This window comes from Alligator sinensis, unplaced genomic scaffold, assembly GCF_000455745.1.
Source record: "Alligator sinensis unplaced genomic scaffold, ASM45574v1 scaffold1283_1, whole genome shotgun sequence".
Lineage (NCBI taxonomy): Eukaryota > Metazoa > Chordata > Crocodylia > Alligatoridae > Alligator > Alligator sinensis.
Genome location: NW_005842091.1, coordinates 157,929 through 171,020, shown reverse-complemented (window position 1 = coordinate 171,020; position 13,092 = coordinate 157,929). Strand labels below are relative to the sequence as shown.

Sequence of the window (13,092 nt, the reverse complement as noted above, 5' to 3'; positions counted from 1 at the left end):
GCTCTATGGCAGAACGATCGCAGCGGGTTTGTAAGGACGGTGCCTATTTGGTAACGGGAATAACGATGGAGGCCTTTATGGATTATGGCATGTAAAGACCGTGCTCTCAAAAAGCAAGCAAGGATGCGTGGGCTGAGGAAGTCCAGGACCCCAGCGTCCCGGCTGAGCTGTCACAGAGCACGTGGTTGCAGCTCTCTCTTATGTTATCTCTGCTGAATTGAATCTGGCCCCTGGCCCCAAACTCTTGCAAGCTTTTGAGGAGGTCTGGAACCTGTGAAGACGTGTCCCCGGGCTTTCCAGCAAAGTGCCTAGGGATTTGGGACCCCTCTGCTATAAGGAGCTCAGTTCGAGAAACCATCGAGGGACCTGACTGCAGAGAATATATCCAACGCTTTGCAAATATCGGGCCCCTTTGCATCTCGAGTTGGTCCCCCTGATAATCACAAGTCCCCAAAATCACTGATCTTTTACGATGACTTGTGTGCCACTTTGCAAAGACCCGCATGGTGGATACACACACGCGCACACACAAATCACCTAATTGCAAAGCAATTAGACTGTGTCCATCTGACCAGGGTGATGACCCATCATCACCCAAGGCTTGCCTGTGCATGGGAGCGGCTGGGGTATAAGGTATAAGCTACCCAGAGCCTCACGTCCTGCCAGCCAGAGCCCTCTGCCCCGCGACCTAATCCAAGCAGGGCAAGGCTTGCAGAAGACCACGGATGTGCAAGACCCCCCGTCTTCTCCCCGGCATGCAGCGCCAGCCCGCTTTGCCCCTGCCCGGCTGTGCCGCGCGATGCCCATGGAGCAATCTCTGCCCCGGTTCTGCAAAGCCAGCCGCACGCCAATGGTTTGTGTGCATGTATATATAGCACGGGCTGTACGTGGGGTCCCTTCGGGATGGAAGCAGCCGTATCAACGCAGGCTAGTGTGACTGAGCAGCTTCCAGCGTGGTCACGGTCTCTCAGGAAACAGGGCTTCTTTGCTTTTAAAACCCAAGCGCTCCGGGTTGGCAGAGCCCAGCTGGGAGGAGGGCTGAGCCCCCACAGTGCTGGCGGATGATGGCAGGAGCTTAGCAGCTCTCAGGATCTGGCCGCCTGCTTGGAGCCAGCATCTGCTGAGATTCGGTAAGTGAAGTCATGCCGGTGCCAGGGCAGGGGAAGGGCAAAGGGGCTGCGCCAGGCATGGGGAGTGGGCGCCGTGTTGGGTGGCAGCTGCCCCTCGAGGAGGGGAAACCTCTTGCTCAGGTTCCCGTGTTCAAGCCTCTCTTCCCTTTGCCTTTGCTCAGCATCTGTTAAGAGGCCACGGTAGCCCCTGCCTGGCCGGACAGGTGGCCTGCCAAGTGCCGCGGGAGTTCGGGAGGTGTCTAGGAGGCCGCCCTTGCAGGGAGCTGCCTGGATCTGGAAGCAAAAAAAGCATCCGCGCAAAGCCGGCGGAGGTGACTGCAGCCGGCGGGGCCGTCTCCGGGAGCAGTAAGCAGGCCCGGGGAGGAGGGGGCTGATGTGAGCCGGCCGCCCCCGGGAGTTGGTGGAGCACAGCTGAGCAGATGGCTTTATTCCTCCCATGTAGACGCCTCCTGACAGATGCAGAAGGGTAAATGCAAATCAGCCACGGCTGCTCGGAGCTCCCGGTGCCTCTGCCACGGCCCGGGAGAGCGAGGGCTTGCCAGCCGAGCAGGGGGCAATCGGTCCGGCCGTGGGGCTCGCTGCGGCGATGCTCCCTGGCCCGCTCCCCTGCTGCGCGGACTCCTAGACAGACTCAGGCAGCGGCACGGCGTGTTTCGGGAGCAATTTGCTCCGGCAAAGTCAGGAGGACGGAAAATCACAGAGCGTGAGATTATAGAAAGCGAGCCCACGGCAGCTGCGGCACAGCCTGTAATTAATTCACGGCAGGAACGGGCTTTGACGAGCCAGGGCCAGCAGCAGCCCCGGCGTAAGCAAGCCACACGTCTTGCACCTGCCTGCCGGGGTTTGGCCCCCAAAGCGTGACGTCACTCCTCACTTGGGGTCCGAACCCCTCACCTGGCTCCTCCGAGCAGAAGTGCAGCCGGGAGAGGACGACGGGGTTTCGTTGCTCGCTGCTCACCTTGGCTACGCCGCGCGGTCCAGGAATGAACCAGACGCCGTGTGTGATGGGGTCCAGACAGTGAACGAGATGCTCCTTCCCCTGGTGTGGTAGGAGGCCTGGAGGAGCGACCGGTCCCTGCTCCCACGAAGACCCAAGTGGCCACGTAGACGGCCAAGGATTTTCTTTGGGGCCGCTGAAGATGGCCCATGCATGCTGCACCTGCCAGGACCATCTGCAGGTGTCCTTGGCACAGCGAATATCCTTCGCATTGGAGGAGCACAGAGCAAGGGGGTCCCAAACGGGGACCCGTGGATCACGCCAGGGTCTCTGCTTTTTCCAATAACAGGGCATGGTGGTTTGTGGAGACTGAGGGCTGATCCACGCGTCCAAAACATCTGGGAGCCGCTGGCCTGGAGACCCCAGCTGAGACCAGGGCCCTGCCGTGCTCCATGCTCCGCACGCACCTGCTGAGAGGCAGCCCCTGCTCCATAAACCTTATGGTCCCGGGGGAAAAGGTAAGTACAAAAAGGTGAGGGGGGAGGTGAACATCGCACGTGCAGCCCTGGCTCAAAGCAGGGGCTATATTAAATGGCCGTGAGGCAGGAAATGTCCGCACGTCATCGAGGTGGGCTGTTATAACCCGAGCCGCAGGAAGCTAAGAAGATTTGCCGTTGTAATCTGAGCGACTAGCGATAAATCAGGCCGCTGCGGGATTAACCACCCCAAATGGAGCTCCTGATTCCCAGCCGGGTGGGATGAATGCGAGCCAAGCTACAGGGAAAGCTTTTCCTTTTGCAAAATAGGTTGCGTGGGTCCAGGGATCTGGTCGCCATTTGTGTCTCCTTGCCTCTTGCGTGTGTGCTCGCGATTGCACGTGCAAAGAGTCTGCGCGTGCGAGCAGGTCACTCCCACGTGCGCATTTCTGAATGACCGTCCGGAGCCGTGTGATACGGGCTGGAAACGCAGCCCAGGGGCTGTTGATTGAATACAGTGAGAGCCCAGAGGTTTGCTTTGCTGTCTAGGCATCTGTGTGGATCCGGTCACCAGTCTGGCCCAGCAGTGATGGATTGGTCAGGAAGGAAGGAGTATGCGTTGTTAGCCCATTTTACAGGCAGGAGACTGAGGCCTGGAGCAGTTCAGGCACCCCCTGCACCCGGCACACATATCTCCCGCGTTCCCCTCCACGGTCCTCCCTCTCCTTTCAGCCAGGCCTCTGTGCAGTGCTTCCTCCTGAGCGGATGGACTTTTCTGTCTTCGTTCCAGGTCAGACTTAATTATGTGTCGTTCCCAGAGGAAAGTCTCCCAAGCTGCAGCATCGTTTCCGTCAGGGCCCCCGGGCTGCAGCAGTGAGCACATTCACCCAGACAGCCATACCCCGAGAGCCTGCAGAGAGCGACGGCCAGCGAGTCAGTTTGCATAAAGCGCTGGATTAATTTGAGGTGACCAAACGAGAGCAGATGCGCTCGCCTGCGTACAGGCACGATCGGATAGCGCTGGCGGGATGGGCGCGTTGCAAAAAGGAAGGATCAAAGGGACGTATCCCCCCGTTCAGCCCACTCCAGCATCCAGAGCGGTCCTCTTCTCCCCGTCTGCTACAAGCAATGAGAGGCCAAGGCCATAAAAGCAGAGCCGTATTTATGGGCTGGTCCTGTCGTGCCCCTCGAATCGAGCTGCTGTCTTCATTGCAGCGCAGAGTCCTGGCACAGGCAGCCCCCCCGCGGATCAGCTGAAGTCCTGAGTAAGGACTGCAGCGTCCAGCCCCATTTGGTAATTGCCTCCGGGTGATTTATCCCTGTCGTGAAAGCTTCAGGCTTTCTGTTTCTGCCACCTGGGTCCTTCCCTCCCCTCGCCTCCCTCTTCTTCGTTGCTCCCTGGCAGGCCTGAGCCGGGTCTGGATGCGAAGTGTCAGCAGTCGCAGGGAAGGGATTGAGCAGAGCTCAATCTCCACCTCTGCTGACTCAGGGCCCAGAGCTCGGTCCCGCTGGACGCGGCTCTGCCAAGGCTTTGTACCTGAGCCAGCTCCTTGCCGAGGAAGTCGCGGCCGCTGGCGCACGCAGGGGACAGCCACGCTTGCCCTTGCAAACACGTGCTCTGGGCTGCAGCCTTCCTGGGGCACCCTGGGCTCCCGCTGCATCGCAGCCGAGCACTGGGATTTGGATGCCGATGCTTCGGTGAGCTTATTGGCAGGGATGGGAAGAGCCCAGCCCTAGCTGCGCAGGGCACGTCCTGCCCTAAAGACCGGGGGCAGAGGGGCACGGGGCTTGGGGCAGCCGTGATGGAGAGGCGGCGTCCGCGGGCGATGGATCTGGGAGGTAGGGGCAGGGGGGCTGAGCCCAGGGTGGGATTCATTTCGATCCAATCGATTTAAATCAGTGGTCAGGAAACCTCAATTTAATCGTTGTTTTCTACAAAAGGTGCATTCTTGCTGGATAGCCTTTATTCATTGCACTTCTTGAAACTTTGCGCTTTTAGAGAGAGGGAAAGGCTTGACTGTGTGCGCACAGACTTGCAGAGAGATAATAGGGCGGGCGGGTGGGTAACCAGGGCTGTTAGCTCTCCTCCCCATACACTGCTGTCAACAAGGATGCTGTCTCTAGAGACAAATCCACAATTTGAGACTGAAACTAAGCATCACAGAGATGCTTAATGGGGTCTCCTAGACTGAGCGCTGAGTCCCACTGGGTAGAGCGGTTTTCTTTAATCTATAGAGGAGCCGCTGGGAGCCCCCGAAAGGCTGGGCCCCTAAGATAGTCCGCAGCCTGTTGTGACCTCTTTATAAAACTTTTCTAAAAAGGTTACATGACTATATTGTCTCAAACAGTATATCATTAGAAGTCATGATCCCTAATTCCACGATGATGTCTTTGAGCTTTAAAATATCTTAAACTATACACGTTTATTGCTTTTAAAAAGCAGCTTTAAAAAATGTTTTAAAACAATTAAATCAAAAAAATCTGATTTTTTTCAATTGTTGTTTTTGGAGCCAGCAGTTTGCATGGGAACAAGGGAGAGGCCAGCGTGGCATTGCCTGGAGCCAGCCCAGTCCTGCCAGGGGTGCTGGGCCCCATGAAATGGGCTGAATCCTGCTGATTTGGGTGTCCCTCTCTCCTCCTCGCACAGAGCCGGCGCCCCGATGAGGTGAGCCATGTCTGACCGCGCCGGACCCACCTCGGACCCCGAGGGGTCGCCCCCAGCCTCCTCCTCGCCCCCCGGCTCCCCGCAGCGAGACGCCGCGGCGGCCGGCTCCCAGGGGATCCTCATCCAGCTGCCGGGCGCCAAGGACGGGGCGGACTGGGAGAGCCCGGAGGGGAGCGAGCTCATCTTCGCCCTGGACAAGGATGACGAGGAAGGAGCTGCCCACTACCCGGAGGAGGCTGCTGTCTACGTGGACACGGGGCTGCCGCAAACCCACCCCCAGGCCGCCTTCCAGCTGCCGTTCCCCATGCCTTCCCCACCGGAGCTGGGCTTCCTGCCCGACCTCCCCTTCTGCAGCCTGCCCGGCTTCCCGGGGCAAAGCCCCCCGGCGCCGCCCGGCTTGCAGGCTTCCTCGGGCCCCCGGCCGCTCATCAACCTGGTGAAGTCCCTGTCCACTGAGATCGAGCCCAGGGACAGCTCCGCGCTCAAGCCCCAGCCCCTGCTGAGCTTGGTCAAGTCCATCTCGACCGAAATCTCCCGCCTGGAGCCTGAGGTGACGCCGTCCAAGTCAGACTCCAAGCTCCACGTGCACCGCTGGCGGCAAATCACCCAGCCCAAGGGCCGGAACGGGGACTCGCGGACGGCCCCTTCCTCCCCCAGCGTCTCCCCCTCGGACAGCCGGGGCGGCTTCTTCAAGGCGCAGGAGGCCAAGTTCGAGGACACCAAGCGCCGGTTCTCCGAGGCCATGCAGGAGCCCCTCAGCCGCCTCAGCAAGATCATCGGGGACGAGAACAACGCCTCGCCCAAGCACAAGCCCGGCGCCGGTGCCCACGACGCCCTGTCCAGCCACAGCGGGGACCCCACCGGCGCGGAGGCCAAGGCTTCCCGGGTCAGCCCCGCCAGAGCCGAGGGCACGGGCAAGCCGAGCCGGAAGAGCCAGCCCAAGGACTGCGTCCCTTGGGGGCACAGGTGGGAGCCGACCTGGAACTGCCGGTACGAGATCTGCTCCTACGGGGACGTGATCCAGGTGGTGGAGGTGGAGCCGAGCGAGCGCGGCGTCGAGGATGCCCGATCGCTGCCGGCCCCGGATGACGAGCTGCGCCCAGGCCCAGCCTGCAGCGTGGTGCCCTGCCAGACCCTGGCTTTCATCGCCATCGCGGCGTACAGCTACTTCATCCTGCCTCTGCCCTCCTACCTCTCCGGCCTCTGCCTGGGGCTGGCTTGCGGCTTCCTCCTGGGCTTCCTGCTCATCCTGTTCCTGGTGCCGCGGCGTTCCCTGTGCCCGCACCGGGCGCGGGGCCGGCAAGACCAGCTGCTGGAGCAGCTGGCGAGGAAGCCCCGGGACCCCCACGTGCTCAAGGTGAGGGGAGATGCTCTCGGGGGTGGAGGTTGAAGCAGGTCGGTCCGGCTCTGGGCAGGCGTGACTCCCAGGACAGTGCCCCAAAGGAAAACAGGTGCCTGGGTGCTTGCTAGTGCTGCTCCCCGCCCCAGGTCAGACCCATGCCCCCGTGGCGTGCAGAGACCCAGGGCTGGGCTGTCTTGTAGGGACCATCTCTAGGTGCTATCATCTTTTAGGAGCCCTATGGAGATGTCACACCCCATATATCCCTTATGCACACCCACATGGTCACACCGTGCCTTCTTGCACACACCCCTGTTCTCCAGTGCACGTGATGTGCAATACAGGGGTTCCCCGGAGGGTGGACACGACCCGCCGAGCACCTGTCCCCTTCCAGCACAGGGGCACACGCTGCCCGTCATCCATCCGTGCATTGCAATAAGTGCAACTAGCACGTCCAAGCGGGTGCGGAGGACCTGCCTCCCACAGCTTTTGCCTTGCAGAGCTGGATGAACGAGATGTATTTCTACGACCCGGAGATCTACCACCCGCTGCTCACGCACTCCGTGTTCGTGACGCTGGAGGGCTGTGTCCTGAAGCTCTCCTACCCCAAGACCAACCTCCCGCGCCGAGCCACCTTCGACGAAGAGCTGCTCGACGTGGCCTTCGTCAGCCACCGGAGCTACGACATGAGCAATGCCAAGGTGAGGTCTGGACACGGGGGCTCCGGGAGCATCACGGGGAGCAGCTGGCACAGGCTGAGCGGAGGCAGGGTGATCCTCCGTTCGGTGTTTCTGGTCTCCGAAGAGGAATTCCCTTGAAAAAAGAGTCCGTGTGGCTGGATAAGCCATGGGATGGACACGTAGCTCCATCTCTATGCCCAGCCCTGTGGCCGATGGAGCAAGCTGGGGTCCCCGTGGGGAGGCTCTGTCTAACTGGTCCCCTCGGTGTTGCAGGTCTTTCTCTTCCCGCCGGGCCTGGCTCGGAAGCGGATGTGGAACAAGAAGTATCCCATCTGCATCCTCTTCCCAGAGCATGACGACCTGGATCTCAGAGGCGCCGGCGAGCCCGACGCAGCCCTCCAGAGAGAGGAAGGCCTGCGAAGAACTGCGGTGCCGGGCCCAGATGCAGCCACGAAGCCTCCCGGGGACCCCAGGGAAAGGACCCTCTATCTCTTTGGGAGGACAGGCAGGGACAAGGAGGAGTGGTTCCAGCATCTCGCGGCAGCCTCCTGCAAGGAGGTGCAAAGCCCCAGCGGCAGCGAAGTCCAATCAGGTAAAACCTGCCCACCGCAGCTCCTTTTGCATCTCTGCAAGCACAGCTGGAGCGAGGGAGGCCTGGGGGGCTCGTGCTGTTTGCTGGGAGCGCGGGGGGGCTGGCAGGTGCCATCCCAGGGCAGGACAAGGGGCTGTGGCAGCAGTCGGTCTGACTCTGCACACAGGTAGAGAGATGGATTTAGGTGCTGCAGCCGCTCTGCAGGAGCAGATTTGCTGCCGTTTCACGTGACGGATGATTCTGCCCGTGCATGAGATGCTGCGCTCAGAAAGGGGGGTGCCGTGTGCTCAGGCAGGTGCCAGGCAGCAGTGGGTGCAGGCTGGGCGCATGCTTGGTCCCTGATGGCAGACCTCACCATGGGCAGGTCTAGGATTTGAAAAGCGGGGTGCAGACGCTGAGGTGCATCGCTGCATGGAGCACAGCTCATATTTTTCTCCAGGTCCAAAGAAATTAGAAGCTTTGCGAACGTGCCCAGGGCATTATCCAGTCTATTATCCAGCCTTATTATCCAGTCTGTGATCAAAGGAAAAACAAATCTAACTTGATTGGCACGTGCATTCATTTACGATACCAGGCATTATGTGTTAAAAAAACCCGGAACAAATGAGGCAAAAGCAATCAAAAGTCTTTAGCCCTGTCATCATTAGTGAAGCGCCTGTCTCTTCAGATCCCTAAAACAAGGTCAAGCCTTCTGGAGCATCTTGCCGGTACACCCAGTACTTTACTGAAAGTTATTTCCACACCTGAGCTAACGCTCACCTGAGCTGTTACTGTTTTCACCTAGCATTAAAAACAGTCTGCGGGGCTGTGAAGTAGGAGCTACATTATCAGGAGGGACTCAGAGACAGCAGAATAGCAGAAGAAAGGATAGCTGGATTAGGGGAACATTAATACTGTTAAAATACTGTGATCCAGGCGTTGCTGAAGTCTAAGCCAGGCTCTGGCTTGCAAATGAGCTCCTGCACCACTCTGTGCCTCAGTTTCCCTGTCTGCACAAAGGAAATGGCTCAACAGAGCAGGTGGAGACCAGTGCTTTGAGAGGGAAGGGTGACTCTCCAGTATCCTGCTCTTCCTCCTGTACGAGCTCCCCACGAGCTCTCCTGCTCTGTAAATCCAGGCTGTCGCCTGCGCTGACACCAGCTCTCTCTCTTTTCCAGGGCTTGGGCCAGAGCAGCTCTCCAGCCCTTCGGGGAAAGGGGTCGGCAGCAACGGCAGCAGCCGGAGCAGCACGGAGGACATCCCTTCCCTGCTGAAGCCCAAGGATGTCGTGGGGACCATCCGGCAGAAGCTGCTTCTGGATTACGGCGCCTACATGTCTCGCCTGGTGCAGCCGGACATGGTGCCCAGCCCGCTCCCGAGCCCCTGCGCCAGCTCCGCGGGCAGCCCGACCCCCAGGAAGGTGAGGCAGGCCAACAGCTCCCCGCTTCCAGAAAGCCGCGTCCTCTGAGCAGCAGACGTGGCGGCATTCACCAGCCCGCCGGCCTGGGCGCGGACTCCCCAGACACCTTCGTGTGTGGAGGAGATCCGCTCTGCAGCCCCACGTCAGCAGGAGAATGGTCTGGCTCCATCCTTTTTGCAGCCCCCCGGCAGGGAGGTGAAGGCTGCTATTCAATCCCCCTCGGTCTTCTCTTCTGCAGGCTCAATCAGCCCAGTTTCCTCAGCCTCTCCTCAGCAGTCCTGTCCCCTAGCCCCACAACCATTGTCATTGCCCTCCACTGGACTCTCTCCAATGTGTCCACATCCTTTCTGCAGTGGGGGCCCACAGCTGGACACAGCACTCCAGATGTGGCCTCCCCAGTGCTGAGCAGAGGGGGAGAATCACTGCCCCCAATCTGCTGGCACCGCTCCTAGCAATGCAGCCCAGGATGCCGGTCGCCTTCTTGGCACCACGGGCACGCTGCTGGCTCCTCTTCACTTTTTTGTCCGCTGTCACCCCCAGGTCCTTTTCCGCAGAGCTGCTGCTTTATCCAGTCGGTCCCCGGGCTGCTCTCTTGTCCGATGCTCTGTGCACATGAGAGTCTGGGAGCCCTGCTAACAGACAGGTCCACCGGGCTGGCCGGGGGCGCTCAGAGCAGCCCGCGTGCCCTTTTTGGGGGAGACGTAGTGAAATCACTTGTCCCAGCTGGATTCCCCATTGCCTATTTACTGCCCGCACCGGGCCTTCAGCCTCGGGGTTTGTGCAGCCCACCAGACCGGTGTTGCCTGGTAAATATGAAACACCCTCAGGGTGCTGCCGCCTTAGCTTCAGGAAAGAGAAGGAGCCTTGTTCCTCTCCAACTTACAGTTGGGGAAACTGAGGCACAACACAACTAAGCACCTTGTCGCAGGCTTCACAGGGTAGCAGTGCCAGGCAACAGGTTTCATGGGTCTTCTCTGCCCTCACGCCAGGGACGGGGCCCCGCATGCCTGCGTTTCACCGCCCGCCCTAAATATAGCCCGTGGCATGCAGAATGCTACCGCCAGCTGCTTCGACCTGCGAGGCATTTCCTGATCCCTTCTGTGCTTTCTCTTAGCTGCTCGCTAGCATTTGTTCTCTCTCGCTTGCCCTCAGGTCCCTGGGGACGTGGACGGCAGCAGCGAGAGCTACATGGCCTGGATGAATGCCCTGGCTGGCCGCATTTTCTGGGATTTCCTGCGAGAGAAGTACTGGGCGGACCAGGTGTCCAACAAGATCCAGAAAAAGCTCAGCAAAATCAAGGTGAGAGGCTTCTGCTCCGAGCTGAGCCTTGGGGGTCTCCTTTGTCTTGATGGTCACGTGTACAAGCGCCCGAAGGGAAAGCCTGGCCCTAGCGCAGCGATTATGCGTGATGCATCCATCCCATGGCCGTAAGAACCAGGGGGGATTTTTACCCACGCTCTCAGTGGAGTTTTGCTGGTGGTTTCAGTGGGAAGAGGATCTGGCCCTTTACCTACAGCCCATCTTGGAAGATGGATGTGCTGTCCCGTGAGCCAGCCGCCCATACGCACACTTTCTCAACTCTTGCATTGCTATGAAACCTGGTGGCGATGGCTCCAAGGATAAGGATAAGGGCTTGCTAGGGAAGTTGCAGAGTAGGATGCTTCTGGGGAGGCCTCGTGCCAGCTTTGTGAGGGCTGGGACCCTCTCAGTGCCGGGGACGCCTAAGCTGCACAGCAAGGACAGGACAGGGAGCCCTGAGTGTGGCAGTGTGTCCTTGCCCGGGGACACGGCCAGAGGTGCTCCGAGCCCTTCTCCGGATGTCACTTTGCATCTTCCATCTGCTCCAAGTCCGTCCATTGTTTATGCATTGCCTGGTTTTTATTTAAAGTTAAGCAAGAACAGCCCCTGGGGCCGTGCAGCGACTCTGCTCCAGCCAGACAGAGGCGGGTGTTTTGGTTTAAAGACCAGCACCGGCCTGAAGTGAGCAGGACCGAGCCCCCGACACACACGCATGGCTCAGGGTTAGGACAGCCCAACAGTCCCAGGCTGGCCTCAGGTATTATCTGCATCTGCAATAATGCTTGCCGCCGGTCCCTCTCTGAGCAGTGAGAACCAGCTTCCCTGCCGCATCTTCGTGGAAGTCCGATTGCAATCACCTCCACCTTGCGTTTGCTCCCTCCTAGCTCCCGTACTTCATGAACGAGCTGGCGCTCACCGAGCTGGACATGGGGACGTCCATCCCCCTGGTTCTCAGTGCTGCCAACCCCACCATCGACCGCCGAGGTAAGGGGTCCTGCCATGCCCCCGTGCTTATACCATGGCTGTGCGTGAGACCCCCAGATGTGTGGCCCTGCGGGGAGGGCTCCTTGCCTGGGGCAAAAATAGGGCATGGAGGTTACAGCCTGGAAACGAGACCCAGAAATTCACTCCTTAATGCCCCCCTTCTGCATTGGACCCCTGTTGTCTCCATTAATCCCCCCTCAGGGAGCTCTCTGCCCCCTGGCATTCGTTGAATACCAATGGGTGAATTTCCCCATCTGTGCCATGCAGGAACGGCGACCCCCGTGAGCGTGGCACCCCTGGCTTCTCTCGCAGGCTTCAAGCTAGAGATGCGCGCAGTCCCACGGGGGACTGTTTTATCATTCCCAGTTTCACAGAAGAACTGGGGCCCTGCAGGTTGAAGGACTTGCCCGAGGCCACATGGAGGGTCTGTGGCAGGGAACGTCTTCCAAGTCCCTGGCGCTGGCCTGTCTGCAATGGAAGCAGCAAAGCCGCCCCATCAGCAGGGTGGGGGGTGGCCGAGCAGGGGGGAGCCCGCAGCCCCTGACGAAGCACCCCAAGGCTACAGATTCAGCAGGCGGTAGATTATGGTCTGGAGGCTCCTCCGTGGCCTCTTGAGAAAGGGGCCCGTGGTCTAAACCTGCATCGTGGCAGGCTGGCATCACCGCTGCTGGCAGAGTGGCCGAGAGGCTGAATCAGCTATGAGTAGGCAGTGGATCTGGTGGAGGCAGAGGGGATTACAGCTTCTCCGTAGCACTGTTCCTCCCCAGCTCGCCCTGGCACTTCGCAGAGGACAGCGTGTCCTGATCCCTGTGCCGCAGTGGGGGGAAACTGAGGCACGGGGTGGCACTCGTGCCCAGGTCATCTGCATCTCTGTCGGCTAGGCCACACGGGGCTTCCCTCCCTGGCCCCGCAGCCCCTCCTGGCACATGCCGGCAGGTTTCGGCAGTGCACCCTGCTCCCCCCGACCCCAGCCCCGCGGTCACGTGTGCCCCCTCCTCTCCGCAGGGCTCTGGGTGGATCTGGAAGTCACCTACAGCGGGTCCTTGCAGATGACCCTGGAGACCAAGATGAACCTGTGCAAGCTGGGGAAGGAGGCGCTGGCCGAGGAGAGCGGGCAGGCGGACCCTGGCGGGGAGCGGTAAGATCCCAGCCCCCATCAGGGGTGCTCACCCCGCACGCAGGGGCACTGCAGGGAGCTGCTGGGGTGCAGGCCGGGGTATCGAGGTAACCCCACCTGTGGTATCAAGCCCCACCGCTGCAATGAGTTTCCATCGGGCTCGTGGCTCCTCTCCTGAGTGCCCTTGTCTCACTCAGAGCTCGAGGACCCTGCATGGCTTTCCCATCCAGGGCGGGCTCCCCTGACCTGTTGGGCAGGCGGCCTGGCACCGCCGAGCGGGATCAGCCCCGTGCTCTCGTCACGCTGCCTTCTCGCCGGAGGGAGCGTCTTAGAGAAGAGCTGATAATCCAAGGCTGAGGGGAGGAATTGCGGGGCCAGCCAGCCAGCACTGGGCCAGAAGGAAGGACCCCCTGTTTGGGGGTGGGATTGGGCCAGCTGTGCCCAGCACCCTCCATTTGTCTGAACAAGGCAGAA

General features: G+C 60.1%; 1 protein-coding gene across 1 annotated transcript in view; it reads left to right on the top strand.

The window, feature by feature from the left end:
• The first annotated feature begins 5,215 nt into the window (after nucleotides 1-5,215).
• The window catches only part of LOC102388016 (testis-expressed protein 2-like), a 14,027-nt gene continuing 6,150 nt past the window's right edge, over nucleotides 5,216-13,092 (top strand). Inside the window, exons 1-7 of the mRNA XM_006024039.1 lie at nucleotides 5,216-6,565; nucleotides 7,048-7,248; nucleotides 7,501-7,819; nucleotides 8,977-9,218; nucleotides 10,371-10,517; nucleotides 11,402-11,501; nucleotides 12,507-12,639. Of these exons, the coding sequence (XP_006024101.1) occupies nucleotides 5,216-6,565; nucleotides 7,048-7,248; nucleotides 7,501-7,819; nucleotides 8,977-9,218; nucleotides 10,371-10,517; nucleotides 11,402-11,501; nucleotides 12,507-12,639 (2,492 nt within the window). The remainder of the gene's footprint in view (nucleotides 6,566-7,047; nucleotides 7,249-7,500; nucleotides 7,820-8,976; nucleotides 9,219-10,370; nucleotides 10,518-11,401; nucleotides 11,502-12,506; nucleotides 12,640-13,092) is intronic.